The sequence below is a fragment of the Melitaea cinxia genome, chromosome 7 (genome assembly GCF_905220565.1).
Source record: "Melitaea cinxia chromosome 7, ilMelCinx1.1, whole genome shotgun sequence".
Taxonomy (NCBI): Eukaryota; Metazoa; Arthropoda; class Insecta; order Lepidoptera; family Nymphalidae; genus Melitaea; species Melitaea cinxia.
This window is the reverse complement of record NC_059400.1, coordinates 35756-59419: the sequence shown is the minus strand read 5'-3', so window position 1 is coordinate 59419 and position 23664 is coordinate 35756. Positions and strand designations below refer to the sequence as shown.

Sequence of the window (23664 nt, the reverse complement as noted above, 5' to 3'; positions counted from 1 at the left end):
GCGTTATCAAAGATTACTCAAAAAGTTGTTATCAGATCTCAATGAAATTTAAATTTGACCATATGATAAATATAAGCTTTCGATTAAATTAAAAATCATCAAAATCGGTACACCCAGTAACAAGTTACATATATGGTGTAGGACAGCGTAGGTCAACGAAAAAATAGTCAAGTAAAAACGTATCATTAGATATAACTCAAAAAGTAGTTGTTAGATCTCAAATAAATTTAAATGGGATCAAATGACACTCACCACCTTTCGATTAAATTTTTTTTTATCGAAATCGGTCCTCCCGTTCGAAAGCTCTGAAGTAACACATAAAAAAATGCAATCGAATTGAGAACCTCCTCCTTTTTTGGAAGTCAGTTAAAAAAGAGGCGTTTACTTTGCGCAGTTGAAAACTTGGAGCTACAATTTTGTCATTATTTCGTGTGTTTACACTGTGATTAGTGCAATTTCTTTTTATCCCGACATCCCCACGGGATTGGAATTTACGCGGGTAATACCGCGTGGCACAGCTAATTTATAATATTATTATTATGTTACCGCTGGAACGGTCAATTGTTGATGTGATATTACAAATTGTTTAGAATTCTCAAATATGTGGATAACACAATAATTGTGTTTGCTCGCAAACGAAAAAAAACGACTTCAATTACATCGACGACTAATACAACGTAGATCGACGAAAAAATAGTCAAGTAACTACGCTTTATCAAAGATTACTCAAAAAGTAATAATCAGATCTCAATAAAATTTGTATGCGACCACATGACAAACATCAGCTTTCGATTAAATTAAAAATTATTAAAATCGGTACACCCAGTAAAAAGTTATTGCGGATTTTCACGAGTTCCCCTCGATTTCTCTGAGATCCCACCATCAGATCCTGGTTTCCTTATCATGGTACTAAACTAGGGATATTTCCTTTCCAACTATAAAAGAATTATCAAAATCGGTATATCCAGTAGAAAGTTATGCGGTTATAATACAACGTAGGTCGACGAAAAAAGCGTCAAGTAAAAACACATTATTAGATATAACTCGAAAAGTAGTTGTTAGATCTCAAATAAATTTAAATGGGACCAATTGACACACACCACCTTTCGATTAAAAAAAATATAGTCGAATTGAGAATCTCCTCCTTTTTTGGAAGTCGGTTAAAAACAAATCGTACGAATTATTAATATTGTTATAAATATGGTGTGCAGTAATTTTTAACATTTTTTGTTATAAAAAACATCTCGCAAGGAGACTCGAGCTCCAAGATCATAAGCGCCGTGAATAATTTTTTTTTTTATAAAATAAGCAGATTGCAATGTATCACAAATATCCTTAACATAAAATGGCAGATCATTTATATATATAAATATAAATATATGTTTATAATTTAGAGCACAATGAAACGTCTTTGGTAAATCACAGAATACACCACTAGCATTTTGTGACTTTTCCCAAGCTTTATATATAACTTTATATATGCTTGAGAATTCAAAGATTTGATGTATTAACAAATCGTTGTTTTTTACTGTAATCATTATGAAGACTATTTTATTATATAAATTTTCGACTACTTAAGACTTTTATGAAACTAATCGAGTTTGAACAAAGACAACGTCTATTGTCCCCAGGACGCGGCGGCGCAGACGGCGCGGGGTAGCGGGCGGGGGCGCGACGCGCGCGATGCACTGACGCCATGTGCGCGCCGCGATGCGCGCACGCGCTCTGCCCGCCCGCGCGGCGCGACTGCTGCTGCTGGCGCTGCTGCTCGCCGGTACCCTTGAGCGTGTTTACCTTAGAGCCGACGGGCCATGGTTGGGGTGACATTCTGCGAGGGGTGGCACAAACCGAGCACACGTACTAGCGATGTGAAAAGATTATCATTTTTTTTTTTCGAAAAGTCCCGTCCCATACATTACACGCTGCTTGTGCCCTTTTCCCTTAATTTTTGGGTGGCAAACTTTATTGGCCTGCGGCGCTGAATCTTAAAACACTCATCCCGCAACCCCTACACTCCCAGCTCCGCGCTAACAGACCGCTTGTGTGCCCAGGGTGTGCTGGAAACCCGGACGCGAAGCGGCTGTACGACGACCTGCTCAGCAACTACAACAAGCTAGTGCGGCCCGTGCTCAACGTGAGCGACGCGCTCACCGTGCGCATCAAGCTCAAGCTCAGCCAGCTAATTGATGTTGTGAGTAGTGGCCGGCCGGCCGGCTTCTTGGCGTTCTTTCGTGATCATATAGACATTTTCGGAGTTTACTCCTTAAGAATCTATTTTCAAATAAGTTATGAAAAAAATATGAGGAGTAAAATCTACTATACGAATGACTTCGTTACGTTTTGTGCCTATTTAGACAGTCGATCTGAAGGAGTAAACTCCAGTTATGCGTCGGGGCTGACATACAGACTTTTTCTTTAACTGAGTCACTAAATGTGTGATAATTTATGTCGCCACCATCGACCGAACTAAACTATTATTTTAAACATAAAATCAAACAATAAACACGTCATACTTGTATAAACATAGCTCCCATAAGCATAAATGAAAGGAAATTCAAGTTATAGTGAATTCATACATTGAATTATGCTTGTTCATTTCAGAATCTGAAGAATCAAATTATGACAACAAATTTATGGGTGGAACAAGTGAGTAAAAAAGATTTAAATAACTTATTATATATAAAAACATTTTGCTTTATTTAAAATTAAAAAAAAAATGCATTGCAGAGTTGGTACGATTACAAGCTATCGTGGGAGCCGCGTGAGTACGGTGGCGTGGAGATGCTCCACGTGCCATCCGACCACATCTGGCGACCAGACATAGTGTTATATAACAAGTAGGTGCTTATTTTTTTTACACACTACCTGTTCTTGCGATTTCATTCGCGACATCACATCGTGTTTCCTTTGAATTCAAGGAAGTCGTAAATAATTTCGGGATCAGAAGTATTCAGTTTCCTAGCTCATAGCATGAATTTAAATAGAATCGAAGTTTCGATCAAATTTGTTCACTTGTTTTGGTGCAACGTACGGCCAAGATACATATATAGACAGACACAGGAAAACAGACATAAAAAACCAGTTTCGGCGGTCACATTTATACTTTAAAATATGAAAACTTTTTAACCGACTTCAAAAAAGGAGCAGGTTATTCAATTCGACCGTATATATATATATATATATATATATATATATATATATATATATATATATATATATATATATATGTATATATATATATGTATATATGTATGTATATATTTTTTGTTGGAAAGGTGATATCCTAAGTGTCCATGTACCATGATAAGAAAACCAGGATCTGATGATGGGATTCCAGAGAAATCGGGGAAAACCCTCGAAAATCCGCATAACTTTTTATTGGGTGTACCGATTTTGACGATTTTTCATTTAATCGAAAGCCCATGTTTAACGTGCGGTCACGTTTAAATTTCATTGAGATCTGATTACAACTTTTTGAGTAACCTTTGATAGCGCGTATTGACTATTTTTTCCTTTACCTACGTTGTATTACTTGTCGATGTAATTGAAGTCGATTTTTTTTCGTTTGTCAGCAAACACAATTATATTACATTAATTGAAACCATATTATACTACGTTACAAATTTTCAGTGCCGATGGTAACTTTGAGGTGACACTGGCTACAAAGGCGACGCTGAACTACACGGGCCGCGTAGAGTGGCGCCCTCCCGCCATCTACAAGTCTTCCTGCGAGATTGACGTCGAGTACTTTCCCTTCGACCAGCAGACGTGCATTATGAAGTTTGGTTCCTGGACGTACGACGGATTTCAGGTTAAATTACGTTTGTGAGACATCAAAAAAGTTATTCGAATTTTAGTTTAGTAAAACAGAAAATGTATTATGTATGACTCATTTTCAGGTGGATTTACGGCATATCGACGAGGCACGCGGTACTAACATAGTGGAACTAGGCGTCGACCTTAGCGAATTTTATACATCTGTGGAGTGGGACATCCTCGAGGTGCCTGCTGTTAGGTTAGCATTAATATAAATATAATTAATAAAATTAATTTATTTTATACATTGTAAAAGTAATAAATAGCAAAATTTAGATTTGTGACGAGGCATGCAACTTGTTCCTGCAAAAGTTAAGAAAAGATTATTTTTATATCACTAAGTCGGCAAGCTAGCGTACGGATCACCTAATGGTAAGCGATTACCGTAGCTTATAGACGTCTGCAAAACCAGAAGCATTTTAAGCGTGTTGCCGACCCTATACTCAATTCCCTCCAGGAGCATCTTACTCACCACAGGAATACAACACTGCTTGAGAGCATTGCTATTTAGCTGTGGTCTTCTGTAAGGTCGAGGTACTACCCCAGTCGGGCTGCCCCATGTTTTGAGCAGGCAATTTCGTGCTGTGCCCTACCTCAATTTAAAGTGAATATGATTTCAGAAATGAGAAATTCTACACGTGCTGCGACGAGCCGTACCTGGATATAACATTCAACATCACCATGCGGCGCAAGACGCTGTTCTACACGGTGAACCTGATCATCCCCTGCATGGGCATCTCGTTCCTCACGGTGCTGGTGTTCTACCTGCCGTCCGACAGCGGCGAGAAGGTGTCGCTCTCCATCTCCATCCTGCTGTCGCTCACCGTGTTCTTCCTGCTGCTCGCTGAAATTATACCGCCTACCTCACTCGTCGTACCGCTGCTTGGCAAATTTGTGCTTTTTACTATGATACTTGATACGTTTAGGTAAGCTTCTTTGTATTATATCGTTAAATCTAAGCTGTAATTAGTTTATGGAACTGAAATATGAAGTAAGAAAAAAATTAATTATATAAAACACGTTTTATTGTTATATTTTCAGTATCTGCGTAACAGTTGTGGTGCTAAACGTCCACTTTCGGTCTCCTCAAACACACACAATGGCTCCATGGGTGCGCCGCGTGTTCATCCACGTTCTGCCGCGTCTTCTTGTCATGCGTCGTCCACACTATCGTCTAGATCCACATCGAAGTCGCTTGTACGTTTAACATTGTACTAAAACGGGAATTTTCATCTTAAGTCTACTCACATATTGTTATAGGTCGGGAAAACGTATTTTCGTATTTTGTAGTAAAAAGTTGCAATAGTATCTTTTTGTTTATATTCTTTGTAACTGGCTGGTTTTGATGCAATGAAAAGGTGCTATTTTTAAAATGAAATTAAAAAATAAAAAACAGTTCAGTTTATTTTCATTTATTTTTCTGTCCACCAAAATGGGTGTCAAATCCAACAAAGAAATTCGATATTCAAAATGCGACTTAAGCCACCAAAAATAATTTGTGACGTTTATGCGTGTAGTGTAGTCAGTAAGAGTAGCACAAAATTAGTTTAAGCGTTTTCAGTCAGGATATTTTGATGTCAAAGATGCATTTCGCTCTGGTCGCTCAGTAACGGATAAACTATGTTTGAAAAACCAGAGCTAGATCTACATTTGAGTAGTTACGATTTAGCTGAAGATCTGAGAATTTACCATAAAACAATTTTGATCCAATAGAAAAAGGTTGGCTATACAAACAAGCTAGACATATGGGTGCCACATACATACACTCAATGAAGGAAACCTAATGGACCATGTACTCATTTGCGATTCTCTCTTAAGCCTTAATAATATCGAACCACATTTTAGGTGACGAAAAGTGGATCACCTACGATAAGAATGTAAAATTCAATGTGTAATGTAAGATATCGTAGTCAAAGTTCGGTCAAGTTGTACAGACTATAGCAAACCCGGGATGACACACAGTACGGTAATGTTGAGAGTATGGTGGAGTTGGAAGGGCACAATTCATTATTTACCGCCGGGCAAAACCATTGATTTGGATTTCCGTGTAAACAGCCAATGAGACTTAAACAAGGAATTGAGTAAAAGCAGCCAGAATTGAACATCACTCCCGACCACATAAGATCTTAGCCACTCAACAAAAATTGAGAGAGTCTGACTGGGAAGTCTTAAAGTATCCACCATATAGCCCATTATTGCAGCTTCAGATTTCCATCTGTTTCGGTCTCTTCAGAATTCCTTAGCTAGTGTAAAGTTAACTTCAAGAGAGGACTGTTAAAACTACTTGTCCCGGCTTTTAATGAGAAATCCAAAAATTTCTAAAGCAATGGCATTCTGTAACTACCAACGAGAGGGCATTAAGTTATCGAATGAAATGGTATATATACATATGTACTATGGTTAATAAATTTTGTAAAATCTTAGTTTAAATTTCTATATAAAATACGAAGAAACTTTTTCCCAACCTAATAGATACATAACTATTAGTAAATATTTGACTAGCCCGTTGGTACAGTTTACAACGACCCTGCTCTCTGCTCCGGAGGGTGTGGGTTCGATTCCCGCAACGTTTCAGGGTGTGATATTTATATTTATTTATGTGAATATTATTAAAATATATTTATCGTAAAAACATGTAGATCTTTTAGCCGACTGTTACCTAAAATACAAGCATTATATTATATTGCTTATTTTAGGAACAGACCATTTATGTATGTTTTACATAATTTATTTATTTCTTTATTTATATCCGCGCAAGATTAAAATGAGCAATAAATAAATAAATAATAAATAAACAGCTCACACTTAACGACGCCCAGTAGGACTCTCCTGTGTCGGGAGTCCGGAAACACAATACACATGCCACGTGCCGCACATCGATTTTGATCCTCGAAACCGCGACCGCTAGTGCAACAGTCGGTGTGGCTGCTGTGCTAACAGATCGTCTAAAGCTAAAGCAATGGTATGTTTCAGTGCGGGATTAGTGACGAGCGAGGGCTGGTCGCCCATAGTGGGTCCAGCGGGGCTAGGATCGGCGGGGCTAGGGCCAGCGGGGCTGGGATCGGCGGGGCTAGGGCCGGCCGGGCTGGGGCCGGCCGGGCTGGGCCCGGCAAGCGCGGGCGACGAGCGCTCGCCGTCGCCCGTCGCCTGCCGCCTGCACGACGCCCCAGCGTTGTGCGACTCGCTGCGGCGGTGGCATCGCTGTCCCGAGCTGCACAAAGCTATCGACGGTATCAACTACATCGCTGACCAGACTCGAAAAGAGGAGGAGTCCACTAGGGTGAGCAAACTATTCCGAAAATTTACCACGGATTAAACTACAAGACCAAAAACAGTAAAGTAATTTTTCGTTTTCACATGTACCTACGTCACTGTTATTCCAATTTTGAATGCCTGTGAATAACCAACTGACAGAATAAATGATAAAAAGACAAAAAATATTATTATTTTATTGTAACGCTTAATTTTTATTTGTTTTTGTTCTATAAATTGTAAATACTATTCAGTGTAAAAAATGTGCTAAGCGTCATTTGTTACTTTAAATAAAGATATACTTATTTATTATTATTTACTATAAATACTAAGAAAAAGAAAATTAGTTTTGTATTAATTTATAAAATAAACGATACACGTAACAGTAAACGTTTCCGGTCAGGTGAAGGAGGACTGGAAGTACGTGGCCATGGTGCTGGACCGGCTGTTCCTGTGGATCTTCACGCTGGCCGTGCTGGTGGGCTCGGCCGGCATCATCCTGCAGGCGCCCACGCTGTACGACGAGCGCGCGCCCATCGACGTGCGCCTCTCCGAGATCGCGTACGCCACCGCCAAGCCGCGCCCGCCGCCGCCGCGCTGAGCCCGGCCAACCTAAGCGCCGCCCTAGCGCTCCGCATTGTTGTAAATAAAATTATATTATATAAATAATAGTTTATACGACGAAATAACGTGAACGAAGATAAGTCGAATTTCTTTTGATAGAGACGAAATAAACTCGTTTGTTTACAGTTTGCCTTTTATTGTTCCAACTATTCATTATTATTTTTAATAAGTTATACAATGTGTTGCTCTGAAAAAAAACAAAGAAACGACATTTAAACTTATTTACCAATTCCTATACATAAAATTAAAATTAAATATTTATTTTATATGTGACTGTTGTGGAATGTTAAAAATCTCTTTTTAAAACAATACATATTACTACTCCTATAAAAAAGTACTATAAAAATACACAAACTCAAAGGAATATATTCCTTTAAATATATATATATATATATATATATATATATATAGTAAAACAATAACTACTCTAGTATCTTCTCGTAAGTTGTATTCAGTTTTCTTTCATAATTTGTTTCATTGACTATTAGGTTGAATACTGTTATTATTCTGTTATTGTTTTGACATATCTAATAATATTTTTTGTACTTGTTTGTGTTTGTGTGTGTTGTTTGTATTTGTTATTGTAGCCAGGTTGTTGTAGTATTTACTTGGCACCAACTTCAAAATTATAAAATATTTATTTAATCATTTCTGATTAACTAAATCAAAATACGAATTACTTTGTACTAAGTAAATATATTTTTCACTTTTTAGTTTCCTTTTTGAAGTAAGTTTTTTTTTGTTAAAAATTATTTTATTTTACAATTTTTAGTGATGGGTAGACCTAACAAGGATGCTTTTTCTCTTGCGTCGGGGGTCCGGAAACATACATAATACACAAGCACAAACACCCAGATCATGACAAACATCTATACGGCCAATACAAAATATGTCTGTCGTGCGCGGGGATTGTAACCACTAACGCCAGCGCAACAGCCGGTGCTGTGACCGCTGCGCTAACGCGTCGACATACTATGAGTAAAGTTCGCTATCAGGTGTACGTAATAACAACCGGGACTGACAGCCTAGCGTGTTCTCCGAGGCTAGGTTGGGAGAACCACAAGAATTAACAACTAGACCAAAAATAAATATTTATATAAACATAAATATCCACTCCGAGCTGGAATAGAACCCGCGACCGTCGGTGTTTAGGCGCCGCCGACACGGCACATGCACCATTATATCAAAGCGGTCGTCAAACAGCAAAAGGTAACTGCTGTAAATTGTTGAGAAATTCCCTCGAGTGTTTATGGGCTCCATCATCAAATCTGGTCCTGCGACACAGAATCTGTGTCGTCTGATGAATCATCTGATGATCACACAGCAGGTAATTGCTATAAATCGTTGAAAAGTTCCCTCGACTATCTTTCGTCTTCATCATCAGACTGTAATGGCACTTATAACTCATATATATGCAAAGTTCTCATCAATAGAAACGAATTAAGTTCAAACAGCAGGTAATTGCTATAAAGCGTTAAAGAGTTCCCTCGACTATCTTTTGTCTCCATCATCAGACTGTAATGGCACTTATAACTCATACAGGTGCAAAGTTCTCATCAATAAAAACGAATTAAGTTCAAAAACCAGGTAATTGCTATAAATTGTTGAAGAGTTCCCTCGACTATCTTTCTTCTCCATCATCAGATCGACTCCAGACCTTTATTAAATAGTAGTGCTTTATAGTACTTAATGAAAACATGATTAAATTTACTAGTCACCCTTACAATTTTTGAAAGTTTCCTTCGATTTCTCTGGGATCCCATCATCAGATCCTGGTTTTCTTATCATGGTACCAAACTATAAATATTTCCTTTCCAATAAAAAAAGAATTATCAAAATCGGTTCATAAACGAAGAAGTTATCTCCGAACATACATAAAATAATTGTGTTTGCTCGCAAACGAAAAAAAACCGACTTCAATTACATCGACAAGTAATACAACGTAGATCGACGAAAAAATAGTCAAGCAACTACGCGTTATCAAAGATTACTCAAAAAGTAGTTATCAGATCTCGACAAAATTTATATGTGATCACATGATAAACATCAGCTTTCGATTAAATTAAAAATTATCAAAATCGGTACACCCAGTAAAAAGTTATTACGGATTTTCGAGAGTTTCCCTCGATTTCTCTGGCATCCCATCATCAGATCCTAGTTTCCTTATCACGGTACCAAACTAGGGATATCCCCTTTCCAACAAAAATTTTTTTATCAAAATCGGTATATCCAGTAGAAAGTTATGTGGTATAATACAACGTAGGTCGACGAAAAAAGCGTCAAGTAAAAACGCATTATTAGATATAACTCGAAAAGTAGTTGTTAGATCTCAAATAAATTTAAATGGAACCAATTGGCACACACCACCTTTCGATTAAAACAAAATTTGTCGAAATCGGTCTACCCGGTCAAAAGTTCTGATGTAACATACATAAAAAAAAAAAAAAAAAATACAGTCGAATTGAGAACCTCCTCCTTTTTTGGAAGTCGGTTAAATATATATATATACGGTCGAATTGAGTAACCTCCTCCTTTTTTTGAAGTCGGTTAAAAAGGTCTTCAGAAAACTTCGCTATGGTATATATCGACACCTCCAGCGCATAAGGTCGTATACAGAATATGGCAAGTTTACAGTATTTTATTTTTTTATTTTATTTTATTCTATTTGGAACACCAACAGCACATAAGACATTAAATGAGTACAAAATGTACATTTCAACTAAGCCATTTACAGGTATTCGCATATGGTTATTTAAATGATGAGACCATGAAACAATGACAATAAAGCTACAAACAAAACAAAAACAAAACAAAACAAAAACCCCTGAAGATGAGGAATGAATGTATTTAAGAATTTGTTGCACCCTCGACGCGGGGGCCAAAGAACTCCAAAGCAAATAATCTACTCACGTTCTGAGGCTTAGTACAGAATAATTCTAATTCGTCACAATTCATTGACAGTTTGTTAAAAAGTTCACTCGCTCGAATAATAAATGAATTGCGGCGGTAATTAGTACTAACTTTAGGAATTGCTAGCGGTTGGGTACGTCTAGTTGGTAATCTGCGAGGAACCCAGATGCTAACTTTTTCCAGCAAAGCAGGGCAATCAATGGTGCCATTGACAATTTTTAAGAGATATGTAATATCAAAAAGTTGCCGTCTCTTTTCCAAGGGTAAGAAGTGGTATCTGTTGCATCTCGCCTCATAACCGCGATCCGATTGCTCGCACTTGTATTGTAGATACCTCAAGAACCTTCTCTGTACCGACTCAATACGGGAAATATACACGTTATATTGTGGACTCCAGACCATAGAAGCATACTCAAGGATACTGCGCACGTAAGCACAATAAAGTACTTTAATCGATTTAATAGATTTAAATTCATGAGTAGACCTTATAATGAAACCAAGAGCCTTGGAGGCCTTTTTTACTGTGTAATCAATGTGCCTATCAAATAAAAGTTTAGAATCTTGAATGAGCCCCAAGTCCTTCATAGATGTAACTTTGTTAAGCGACTTATTGTTGATTTTATACAGATAATTTATAGTGTTATATTTTCGAGAAAAAGTCATAGCAAAACACTTGGAAACATTCAAATCGAGCTTGTTTTGAGTACAATACTGCACAAAATTGTTAAGATCAGACTGGAGGCGATCACAGTCACCAGAACTGTTAGTGGCCATAAAAATCTTAGTGTCGTCTGCATATAATAAAACTTTGGCAGATTTGAAACATAAAGCGATGTCGTTAATAAATATGACGAAAAGCAAAGGCCCTAACAAAGAGCCTTGAGGCACGCCAGAATGAATCGATAGCCACGAAGACGTAAAACCATTTATTGCAACCGCCTGGGATCTATTACTGATATAAGAAGTAAACCATCTAAATAAATTGCCATGTATACCGGCTTTATACAGTTTCTCGAGGAGCAACAGGTGATCTATACGGTCAAAAGCTTTACTGAAATCAGTAAAAATGCAATCGACCTGTAGCCCTGCGTCCATTTTTGAAGAGGTGTATTCATTAAAAACTAAAAGGTTGGACACCGTCGATCTCTGTCTTAAGAAACCGTGTTGTTCTGGAGTAAAAGAAGACTGCAGTGCAGCATAGACCTGACGGTAAACAACCTTCTCGAATATTTTGGCAAAGACACATAACTTAGATATAGGCCTATAATTTTTCACATTAGAACGGTCACCACTTTTATGTACGGGCGTGACAAATGCAGATTTCCAGGTCTTTGGCACTATACCTTCTCTTAAGGAACGCTTGAAAATAATGCATAGAGGCGTAACCAGGCTATCTACGCACTGCCTTATAAAAAAAGGGGTTATACCATCTGGCCCAGAGCCCTTGTTCACGTCAGTAATTCTCAGCAATATTTCAACCTCCTTTGGATCAATATTTATATCACCAACACCAAAATTATTTTGGCACTGATTATCAAGATAAGGTGTACAGCTGTTAGTGTTGGAAACGAGAAAATTAGATTGAAAATATTCTGCAAATAAATTACACACTGATTGTCCAGTATCTCCTGATTGATCCTCATATGTCATCACAGATGGTAGCGCCCGGGAGGGCCCATTTAGCGACTTTGTGTAAGACCAGAAAAGGCGGGGGTTATTTATAATTGAGTTTTCTACTTTATATATGTAGGACTGATAACACTGACCTTCCAGTCTTATGGCTCGTTCTCTTAGAAATGAATAAGTTTCGTAATCGTACTGGTTACCATATTTTTTATATTTTTTAAAATATTTGAATTTTTCTTTTAAAACTTTTTTCAAGGCAGCGTTGTACCAAAAAGGAAAAGAACTACTACAGATAATTTTATGAGGTATAAATTCGTCACGAACATTGGCCAGAACACGATAAAAACTATGAACACAGTCGTCAATAGAACCGCTCGATAATAAAACATTCCAATCTATTCTTGACAATTTTGAATTAATTTCTACATAATTTCCTTCTTTGTAATTAAACAAAGTTCGCTTATTGACAGAAAGAAAACTAGGCATGTCTAAGTTTAATTCGACGAAAATTGATCTATGGTGTGGATCCTCCGAGACAAGGGGGTGGTCACTGGGCAGTACATTAACATGGTTATTGCAAAAGACAAGATCCAGTAGTCTATCATTGATATTTCGTATGTTATTGTATTGGTCGAGATTACATTCATTTATTATATCTAAAAAGTTAGCCTGACTTTCATTAAAAACACCCAAAGGCCCCAATTGACCGCTTTCCATTAAATTCCAGGTGATATTTGGCATATTAAAATCCCCTAAGACCATAAATATGTCATTGGGTGCGGAGTAAAAGTTATCCCCAAGCTTACTCGCGAAGTTATCGAGTTGCGTATTCATTGAGTGGCCGCCTTCCTCCTTACATAAATAAATAGTGCAAATGTGCAATGTAAGAAGGCCACCTTTGGTGCGGAGTGTCACGGAGACCCATATATCTTCAGCGGAGGAACACCAGGCCGGGCGGCCGGCGGCGGCGAGCTCGCGGCGCACAGCCACCAGCACGCCGCCGCCGTACCGCTGCCCGGTGGAGCGGTAGTCGCGGTCGCGTCGCCACACCATATATCGCTCGTCGAAAAGTTCACTATTACTAATGCCATCCAAAAGCCAAGTCTCCGTTATTGATATGATATCAAAACAGTTTAAGGCTACATTTCTCTTAAATAAGCTTATTTTCGTGCGCAACCCCCGGGCATTTTGATAAAAAATGTTAATAGCGTATTTTATAGCATGTAATCATTACATTGGATATAATATTGGTCTGGAGTTTGGTCTGGAATTCACAACAATCACGACTACAAAGCAGCATTATTATTCTACTAAAGCGGTTCGCAAGCAGAGTGAATAACAAAACGACGGTAAAAGCAAAGTTAAATAGGCGAGAATAGCAATATCCAGTAGGTATAAACAACACGTAAACATCGAGCAATATTTTAAAAATAAAAATAAAATATGAGTCTAAAATACGCTCCACCGGTACAAGCGAGGTGCAGAGAAATATGAACTCTAACCACACGCAGTTACGGCAGCTATTAACAGAAGTGTATTCACTAATGACCGCCGCAAGCAGGTAGTGAGTAATAGCGATAAGCAATACAAAAAAGTCAGGGCTTCCCAATTCGCGGGCGCAACAATCACAATATTCATGCAAGTCGAAATATAAACATGAGCGGTATGTCGTACAAGCAACTAGCAAACTAAAATATAGGCACTTTATCAATTTTATGAAAACTTTAGGAGATCTTTTTCTGATTTTATGCGGAAGGTCGGTGATGTATCGGATTTCCGGGCCAGAATCTTGCAATGTTTTATCCACACATATTTGAAGTTTTTTGCCTTTGCCAGATCCTTCGCCTTCTTAAGAAGAGTTTTATTGAATAACGTGAGATGGTCGTTGATGTAAACATGACCTTCATCAGCGTATCCCAGTTGTGAAGCTGTGAGTTCCTTATGTTTACGCGCGGCTGCTACAAACTCTTCCTTGCAGTAGCGATTGTTGAGCGCCATAATTATGGACTTTTGTGACTCTGCTTTGAGACTGGGGACCCTGGCAATATAATTAATATCTTCTTTACGTATGTGGCACTGGATAACTTTGCTGATATGGTCCACAATATTGTATAAGTTCTCAGACTTCTTGAATGGAACCCCTTTTATTTCCACATTATTGGCCCGCGCCCATTGCTCCTTATCCTGTAGATCTTCTTTAAGCTTATTTAGGTCTGCTCCCAAAGTATGAACCAAACTGGTATGTTCCTCGACCTGCGAAATCCTGGACTCCAGGGACTTCACTGTCACCGATAATTGGCTTGCAGTTTCGTGAGCAAATTCAACTGAGCTCTTTAGATTCGATATTTCAATCTTAATGGTCTTTACATCCTCAATAAGTGACGCCAAGGGTACAAGTTGCTCCGTGATGTAAGCCAGGGTAGCCTGCATTTCATCCAATCGCACTGATATCTCGGGATTGTTCTTAGATGTTGATGCAGGAGACTGGGCATTTTTGCAGTCGTAACAGCGCCAAGCGGGTCTTCGCTCCCCAAGTTTACGAAAATTGGTCTCTGAGATGCCAGCACAGGCGAAATCAAAATGGCGTTTGCATAAATTGCATGATGGTCCGTCAGACACTTTATTCCCACACCGTGCACAAGAGAACATCTTCACCAAGTTAACAAACAAAGCGACCCCGGAGTTGACCGTCACTGGATTACTGGCAATCGATCGAGCGCGTGCACTCCTCAACGTGTTTCAACGACAACTGAAATATAGTATGGGCATTTAAAGTTTACTTTTCTCACTACTCGAAAACGAGAAGGAAATTTAAATTTTAATCAAGCTTATAATTAATGGTGCCATAAGTCATCTTTAAACAAACACTATTTATAGGAAATGAATTGTAATTTAATGAAAAAATACGAAAATTACATACTTAAGACTTTATGCGTAGGGATGCAAATGTTATATTATTATGTTACGACGAGTTACAGCGATATGCGTGGAGTAAAGTTTCCTTGCCTTCAAGTTACGCCGGGTTGCTACTTTATGCGTGGTAAGAAATTTACATACCGTCAAGTTGCAAATTGTTACGACGTAATTCTTGGTAGACAAACAATCAAAACTTTGATCACCATAAACGGCAGATGAAAAAATTTGACATTCTTATAAAAAAATAAGATTAGTAGCAATAAAAACATATTTTTTCAAATCAACTTTATTATAATTTAGTTTGTTATTAATAGTTTTTTCAATCCATTAACTTTTTGAAATTATAAAAATCTGAAATACTCATCTTAATCACATTATATAAGGCGTGTTAGCTTTTGACCATCTTTCTAAAGCATACCTTTACTCTGGCGTATATATGAGTTTATTTTTTGAATTTCGCTCTAGCATGAACAGAATCTGCTTCATTTTGAGTATGTCCTCGCTCTAAGAACCTATGATTTATTGTTACACCATATTTTTTTGCAGCATAAGTATAAAATGAAAACACAAGACGATTTCGGAGCAAAATTATCTGACTAAAAAATGAATTCCTTAACGCCATCTTTTACTTTAGACACAACTTGCAACTTCACATGCATGGTGCTTCCCATTAATCTTTCGCCACATGTAACAATATGTTTCTTTACTGGCTAGATCGAAAACTGTAAAATTATATATAAATAATACCTTTTATGATAAAATAAACCTACATTTCCATGAGAATAATTCAGAATTTTTTGAAAATCGAAGCATGCTGTAATTATTTTTCCTTTACTTTCTACAGCTAATTTTTGTCTTTTTCCTTAAAATTTCTTGCTAATTTTTTTGATGTTATATGTTGTTTTTGTTTATTTATTTCTTCTTCTGTCATATTATTTTTATTTGTGTCGTAAGCATGAAATTCCTTACAAATATCCTTCTTCCGTTTGTAAAATGAATAATTTAAATTGTGATTTATACTATCCCTATATTGCCGAGCTGTTTTAACTTTTCTTTTTATATTTTCATTAGTACACAGTCATTATATAAAGAAAACATCTTTGTAAACGTGAGTCCGCTATCTAAGTAATGTTACGTAAACTTTTTGCGCACATAGTGTAATTCATCTGGTAGAAATATTTGTACATGCTTTATTACTCCTTGTTTAATCTTTTCGTCTATGATAACAACTCTCGAACCGCCATGATGGTCTGGGGAAATAGATCCAGCACCTGAACACCACTTCGACACGGCCGTACTAACTGTTCGCTCTCCTATAGAAAGAGTATTGAGGAACTTAGGTTTACACACCAAAACAATATTATGATTATCTGAATTAGGTTCTGTTAGTGGGAAGGAATATTTCAAAGTTTTCTTACGTCTAGATTCAGCCTTTGTAGTGGTATGAGTATTACAATTCAAACTTCAATATACTTAGCTATGTAATCTTGCTGTCTAGTATGGTCACCAAGCTTCCAAAACGCATAAAATTGCTGAGAACTGAACTTCTGATGACATTTAAGGCGATATGTTGAGGTACACGGAAGTTTAATCACCTTAACATCTCTATTGACGCTGTCTTTTTTGCTTATGTAGGCTTTACCTAAATTCTTAAAACATTTTAGTTTTACATCTTTCCAATCATCTCGTTGCTTGAGTCGTTTTCGACTAGAAGATGGTGTTCCCTCAACAGACGAACAAGGTGAAGAAATAAAACTATAGGCGTCACTATGCAGAGGTGTGTCAGCTCTGCTATTGGTGTTTGATAAACAGATATTCGAATCTGGCACCAGGCTGTGATCAGATGGACAAGCATGAGTGACCTCTTCGACTCCAAATGGTTCGCTTAGGGGTGAAGGAATAATGTTTTATCAATTTGAGATTGATTGCTATCTACTACGTACAGTACTTCGGATTCCAAAGCCACATTAATTGTTTTACCATATCCTTCGATAGGCATAAAACCCTTCATGTCTTGATTTGAGCTAGTATTATATAAATTATTTAATGCTAGTCGTATTTCTTGGGAACTTTTTCTAATGTCATCGACCTCAACCATTGACTTGTACAAATTTCAGTTATGCTCGGTTTCCAGTTGAACAGGTGATTCTAACAAACACACTTACATTTCATTAACCACCACATCATATTAATGGTACAAAATTTTAAATTTATTTATGATTTTAGCAAATAAAAAATGGCATAAAGTCTTAATTAATATTGAGTTCGAAGCATAACGTTGTATAATCTACATACGACTATAAGTGCCGCGCTGAGTTGTTTGTGGTAGTTGTAGAAATAGAATAATATACTAGTTTTTAAAGTTATGAATTTTAATAGCACGCGGTCAGAAAACAGGGGGTAGGTTCGGAATCAGGCGCGTTAGGCACCTGATTTTCAGCCTTTATTTCCTTAGCTGGCCCACACCGCGACAACGTACCTTAGAAAGTAATATGGAAGGACACTGGCCTGACTAATTCCCGGTGATGATGGTCTTCAGTTCCGTCTTCGTCCGATGACCGGCGGAGATCTCCACCGGTGTAAATGCCGGTAATCAGTCAGCCCGTTATTAATCGAGGGCAGTGACTCGATTTGTAGCAAAGTATAATTAAAGATATAAATCTTAAAGTAAAAATCCTGGAACGAAGAAAGTTCCGAGTCAGGAAAAGAACAATTCAGAAACCAGTGTCACAATTAGCAAAATAATAAATAATTACAATTTTCTCGTTAAGTTAAGAACACCAGCAATATGTAATTATAATAGATATCATGAGAACTTACCCCAGCGGGATTTAAGCCGAGTTAGGGTCGAGGTTAGGTCTCGAGGTTCGGCGGCAACGAAATGCAAAGAAAAAGAGAAGCAAAGACACGCGAGCAAGGGAATATTGACAAGCAAAAGTCTATGCGTTAAGCATAGTCTGTATTTTTATAAATTATTAAGTTTAAATTTAGATATTAAATTATTTTATAATTTAAGGAGTAGACAGGAATATTAAATTTAGAATTTCTAATTACAATTAAATTGATTTTATTAAAGAAAGATCAATAATTACCAAAAAACATCAGCGGCATCTATCAAGTCCGTTAGAGAAAAAACACCGATATGAAACACCAATAGTCACAAAGTGTCGAAAAGTTGCCGATAGATGGCGCCACAAGTAGAAGCATGATAAAATAAAGTGAAAAAACTTAACTTTTACTACAAGATCTTATTTATTAGAGTAACGTTCCAGCACAACGTTACATAAGAACACAGATTTTGTTTTTTAATAACGACGCATATTGTCGTAATTACTAGTTACGACCGTTATCTTTGGAAAAAAAATAACGCATAGCGTCGTTACTATAATATTACGACGTTATGCGTGGAACTAGATTAAAATTATAAATTTCGAAAAAAATCACATAAATATAATAATAAATCTAATCTAGTAAGTTTGTATAGCGATATGATTTCTAACTATATAATAAAAAACAATCAATTAAAAACCAAAAGTTACCAATTTGACTGGATTCATTAGAAGTAATTTTTTCATTTTCATTAAGTACTAATTTTAAAATTCTTGATGATCGTAAGTGGTGGTAATATAATACCATCAACATATCACAACACACTCGTGATAATATCATAACGTAAAACACTTCAAATTTCTTATTACTTGCATATCTTATTATATGCACTGTCAGTGACATACGACGGTGGTAACTAACCTTGATTGGTCTTGCACGAACCAATAGCACAACGCTTATCGTCGTAACGTGAAATGCGACTATATGCGCGGTAACTATCAAAATATACGACCATAAGCGTTTCTAAAACTCGTTAATTAAAATTAATTTTAAGATTCTGGTTTCAGGAATTTATAAAACTCATATACGTTATTACGATAATGTAAAATATGAATTTTCAACAAAAAAGGCGTTAAGACCTTATGCGTCGGAGTTGTCGATATGTCTATCTCTTATGGATATCCCACAATAACATTTTTTTGTCATTTACTTTTTACGACAAATAATGGCTAATTTTCAAAGCGATTTTAACCAATACAGCATTAATCCTTATCTAATTAAATACCCTTAATACATTGTTGATTTAATATAGATCTATAAGGCCCTTTACAGCATATAATTTAAATGAATATTTTCGAGGATATTACAGATTTAAAAATTGCGGGACGTAGCGTTTGCGGCGGTTCCGGCCGGCCGGGGCGGCGGGAGCGTGCCTATAAGTATAGTATAAAAAGTAAATAAGTAAAAATGTAGTGTATGAATTTAGATATTCCAAAGATAACAAGAAATTTTTATGGTTTAGGAAAAGAGGAATTGTTTTACTCTAAAGTTAATGCGTGCGGGACACGGGCAGTAATGAATAAATCAAAACTACTGGATCGATTTTAATCATTTTTTCAGTGAATGACATAGGCTATAATTATATTTTATGCCTAGTATATATATATATATATATATATATATATATATATATATATATATATATATATATATATATCTCAGAAACTCGGAAAAGGCTCTAACGATTTTCATGAAATTTAGTATGCAGGGGATTTCAGGGGAAATAAATCAATATAGCTAGGAATCATTTTTAGAAAATGTCGTTTTATCCCTGTTTACTTGTGCTTGCACACTTGTAAGCTCGTTAATTGCCTATAAAATATTCGTCTAGAATATGATATAAAAACAAGCACATTTTAAACTGAACGAAACGCTAGCGCGATTTAAACGGCACCTCATGCCATCTGTTGGTAGATATCAATAATTATGTAGTCTAATGTGCTTTCTTTTACACATAAAGATGAGTTGCTGCTGTTTTATGATGAAGACGATAATATAAATAATGTTTAAGGTCTTCTGCTACTGTCGTTGAAGGGAAATCTCAATCATGTCATAGTGTGACCTGAATATTACGAGTTTGATAAACGCAAGACATGCTATATTCAAATTACTGGCGGCCGCATACGAATTCATTTTTATTTAAAATGCACGAATTATTTCTAACTAAAATGTAATTAACTTAATGATACATAATTATTCTACCTATTATCTAGTCATTTTAAGACCACAGAATTGATTTTCAAAGTGATCGTGTGGCGCTATCACCAGCAATAGTACGAGCGGAGGCTGTAGATGGCGTGAACGACGTATTATCAACCGGTCTAAGTAAATTATCTAAACTCGATTATCTACGAGAGTTTTATGTGACAATCAATCTGTCTTCTATTTACCGGTAAAACTTAGCGTTTTAAAGCGTTTCCGTCTCATAATTACTGTTAAAAAAAATTAAACTTAATGTAAGATGTCAATAAATATTAACTTATTTTCTAATGGTAATTGGTAACGTTACTAAACCTTGGTTCATATTAATTTCATGTAACATTTGATTGGCTTAAGAACAATAATTGCGTTTGCTCGCAAACGAAAAAAAAACCGACTTCAATAACATCGACGAGTAATACAACGTAGATCGACGAAAAAATAGTCAAGTAACTACGCGTTATCAAAGATTACTCAAAAAGTAGTTATCAGATCTCAATAAAATTTATATGTGACCACATGACAAACATCAGCTTTCGATTAAATTAAAAATTATTAAAATCGGTACACCCAGTAAAAAGTTATAGCGGATTTTCAAGAGTTTCCCTCGATTTCTCTGGGATCCCATCATCAGATCCTGGTTTCCTTATCATGGTACTAAGCTAAGGATATCTTCTTTCCAACAAAAAAAGAATTATCAAAATCGGTACATCCAGTAGAAAGTTATGCGGTATAATACAACGTAGGTCGACGAAAAAAGCGTCAAGTAAAAACGCATTATTAGATATAACTCGAAAAGTAGTTGTTAGATCTCAAATAAATTTAAATGGGACCAATTGGCACACACCACCTTTCGATTAAAACAAAATTTGTCGAAATCGATCTACCCGGTCAAAAGAATACAGTCGAATTGAGAACCTCCTCCTTTTTTGGAAGTCGGTTAAAAAAAAATTAAATATAAAGTTGAGTATGAAATTAAATGCTTAATTTAAGTGACATTCAAATAGGCGTAACTTGTAAAATCATTCACATTATCTGTATGTACGCGCTAAATTGGAAACAAAACTCCTTAAACCAAAAATTGAAATTATTTAAAAAGCAGTCAGATTAATGTTTTTCTTATTAGATTTTATTTTTCAAAGGATTTTAAAATTGAAAATATTTTTTTTATACTTTCCCTTTTCTTCTTATACTTTGCTTTAGTAAGGAATTATATATTATAAATTGATAAAATATATTCGTAAATTGATAAATTAAGATTTTTTTTAATATTAAAAATATAATATTATGTTCTGACGAATTAAGAGTTCCCAAGAAAATACCCTAAAAAAAAAATATATCCCCAAAAACATTCCCAGAGGGAAAGAACCGATTTGAAAAAGGTGTACGAGTAACGGTTTCAGCGCGTTGTTCAATTGGCTAATAATAATTTGAACAACCTTAATATGACAGTCTTACTCCTGTGCCTCATAATGACCGTTAGTCATTAGACGTTATTCCTCCGGACGCCTTTTGTTTATGTATTCATTGTTGTTATTAACGATATGTGACTTAATAGAATTTTATTTAGATATTTTTTTTACGTCTTAATCATTTGTATGTAAAGTGAAGTGAAATGTTTCGTGAAAATGACTGTATGTAAGTCGAATTGTTTGAACTCTGGTTGAAATTACGTAATTGGAGATTAAATAGCCTGCTGCTTCCAGCGTTGGTCTCAACGACGCCGACGCAGCAAAATAATGCGATGCCATCAGGTCAGTAGTCGTTATACATTAATGCTTTGGCTATGCTATACACAATCGGGATTTAATTTATAGGGTTTGGGGGAGAGGTGGTGAATGGGCGGGGGGGGGGGTGCTAGTATATAGGTATGGAAATTCGCGAAATACCCAAAACCGAATCGGAGCACCCATTGTCCACGTGGTCTTGGTCTGTTCTACCCCGTGTTTTTTTTTTGAAGCCGGAGGCGCGGTTAGAGGGTGGCCCGCCGCGCGAAAGCGCGTGAACGAATGCGTAGAGGAGCGGCTCAGGCAGCCTCCGCTGCGAAACGGAGCATGAGTGAATGTTAGCGCGTTTTTTTTTTAACGAAAATATAATTAGACCCCGATTGTCTATAGCCTTACCATTTAGTTTTTTTAGAATATTACTAATAAACAAAGCAAATCTTGGAAGAAATCGCCGAGTATAATATATCCCGCAATAATAAATTGAAGCATAGACCTTACATTCTCGCAACGTGTTCCTTGTTGTCGTTGTACTCGTCTATTGGATCGTTATAAGATGAATAAATAATATAAAGCGTGTAAATAATAAGCTAATATAAAACGTGTAAATATACACGCTTTATATTAGCTTCACCTGTATGTTTGTAACCGACTCCTTTGGACTTCATTTTGACCCACTTCAAAAATTCAGATTTGATTTAAACACTATCTTATATCAGTATCCCAATGATTTGACATTTTACTAAAGATTGAAGATTACAAGATTATTATTTAGAAATAAGGATCGTCAGGATTAAATGATTTTCTTTCTTTTTCTTTTTTTTTTTAAAGAAGTTGTGTAGTGTGTCTATAATATGTAGTACTATATTGAAATCAAAGTATTTAAACATAAAGATATATTTTACTACGTAACTATTTTTTAAAAAATATATAAGTTTTAACATCCATAGGCTCTTAAGTACCCATGCCATTTTTATTTACATTTTAATTTTCAAATCGTTGAGGCGTACTAATTCCATCACTGCATGCTTCAAATTACGAACTAAAGCTTATTTTCTCTAATTCGATGGTGAGTCCAGCGCTTTTAAATAGCAAGGCGTCTTTGGGTTAAACAGTAAGCAGTAGAAAAGTAACAGGATGTGAGCCATCATACATAGACTATAAATAAAAGAATTGCGTGCGTATAAAGTACACATGTCAGAAGTGAAACTTCTTTGGCAAACTCATTGAAAAAAAACTAATTAAACAAAACTAATTAAAAAAAATCTAAAGATTTAGATTTCCGTTCAAGCGCTATCTAGTTATTAGTTTGCAATATAATACTATTTATATTAATTTAACAATCTTTGTAGTTTCTATAGCACACGCTAGGTGGCTCTGTTTTGTCGAGCTGTGAACGTAGTATATATATTTTATAAATATTATTTTTCACGACGTTTTCTGTAAGTTGTAAAAAAGTCCTTTAATGTTTCATTCTGCCATGAAAGAATCTGCATACACAATACCATGAAAGTATAAATTATCCGCAAGAATATGATGTGTTTTGTTAAATTATAGACTACATTTCGTATCTCGTATTTCGAAGAATAGATATTCTAATAAAAAATTATTTTCATTATGCAATCTTTAATTTTTTTTCAGGTAAGCTAAATTACAAATACTAATTGAAAAAAAAAAAAACAAAAACAAAACTGAAAAAAAAACAAAA

General features: G+C 36.1%; 1 protein-coding gene across 1 annotated transcript; it reads left to right on the top strand.

Annotated features, from left to right (window-relative positions):
* Positions 1-1710: 1710 nt before the first annotated feature.
* Positions 1711-7817, top strand: LOC123655094 (acetylcholine receptor subunit alpha-like). The gene is made up of 11 exons (XM_045590931.1): positions 1711-1774; positions 2052-2191; positions 2602-2646; positions 2728-2837; positions 3631-3811; positions 3900-4015; positions 4437-4742; positions 4858-5013; positions 6790-6830; positions 6891-7096; positions 7472-7817. Exons 1-11 carry the CDS (start codon positions 1711-1713, stop codon positions 7667-7669), a joined length of 1563 nt encoding a protein of 520 aa, XP_045446887.1. The 3' UTR covers positions 7670-7817.
* Positions 7818-23664: the final 15847 nt, after the last annotated feature.

Bases quoted from the DNA above. Each gene is read 5' to 3' on its own strand.
- LOC123655094 (XM_045590931.1), top strand. From the start codon at position 1,711: ATGCGCGCACGCGCTCTGCCCGCCCGCGCGGCGCGACTGCTGCTGCTG. The intron at 5,014-6,789 runs GTACGTTTAACA...GGTATGTTTCAG, and splicing joins GATCCACATCGAAGTCGCTT to TGCGGGATTAGTGACGAGCG. The intron at 7,097-7,471 runs GTGAGCAAACTA...GTTTCCGGTCAG, and splicing joins AAGAGGAGGAGTCCACTAGG to GTGAAGGAGGACTGGAAGTA.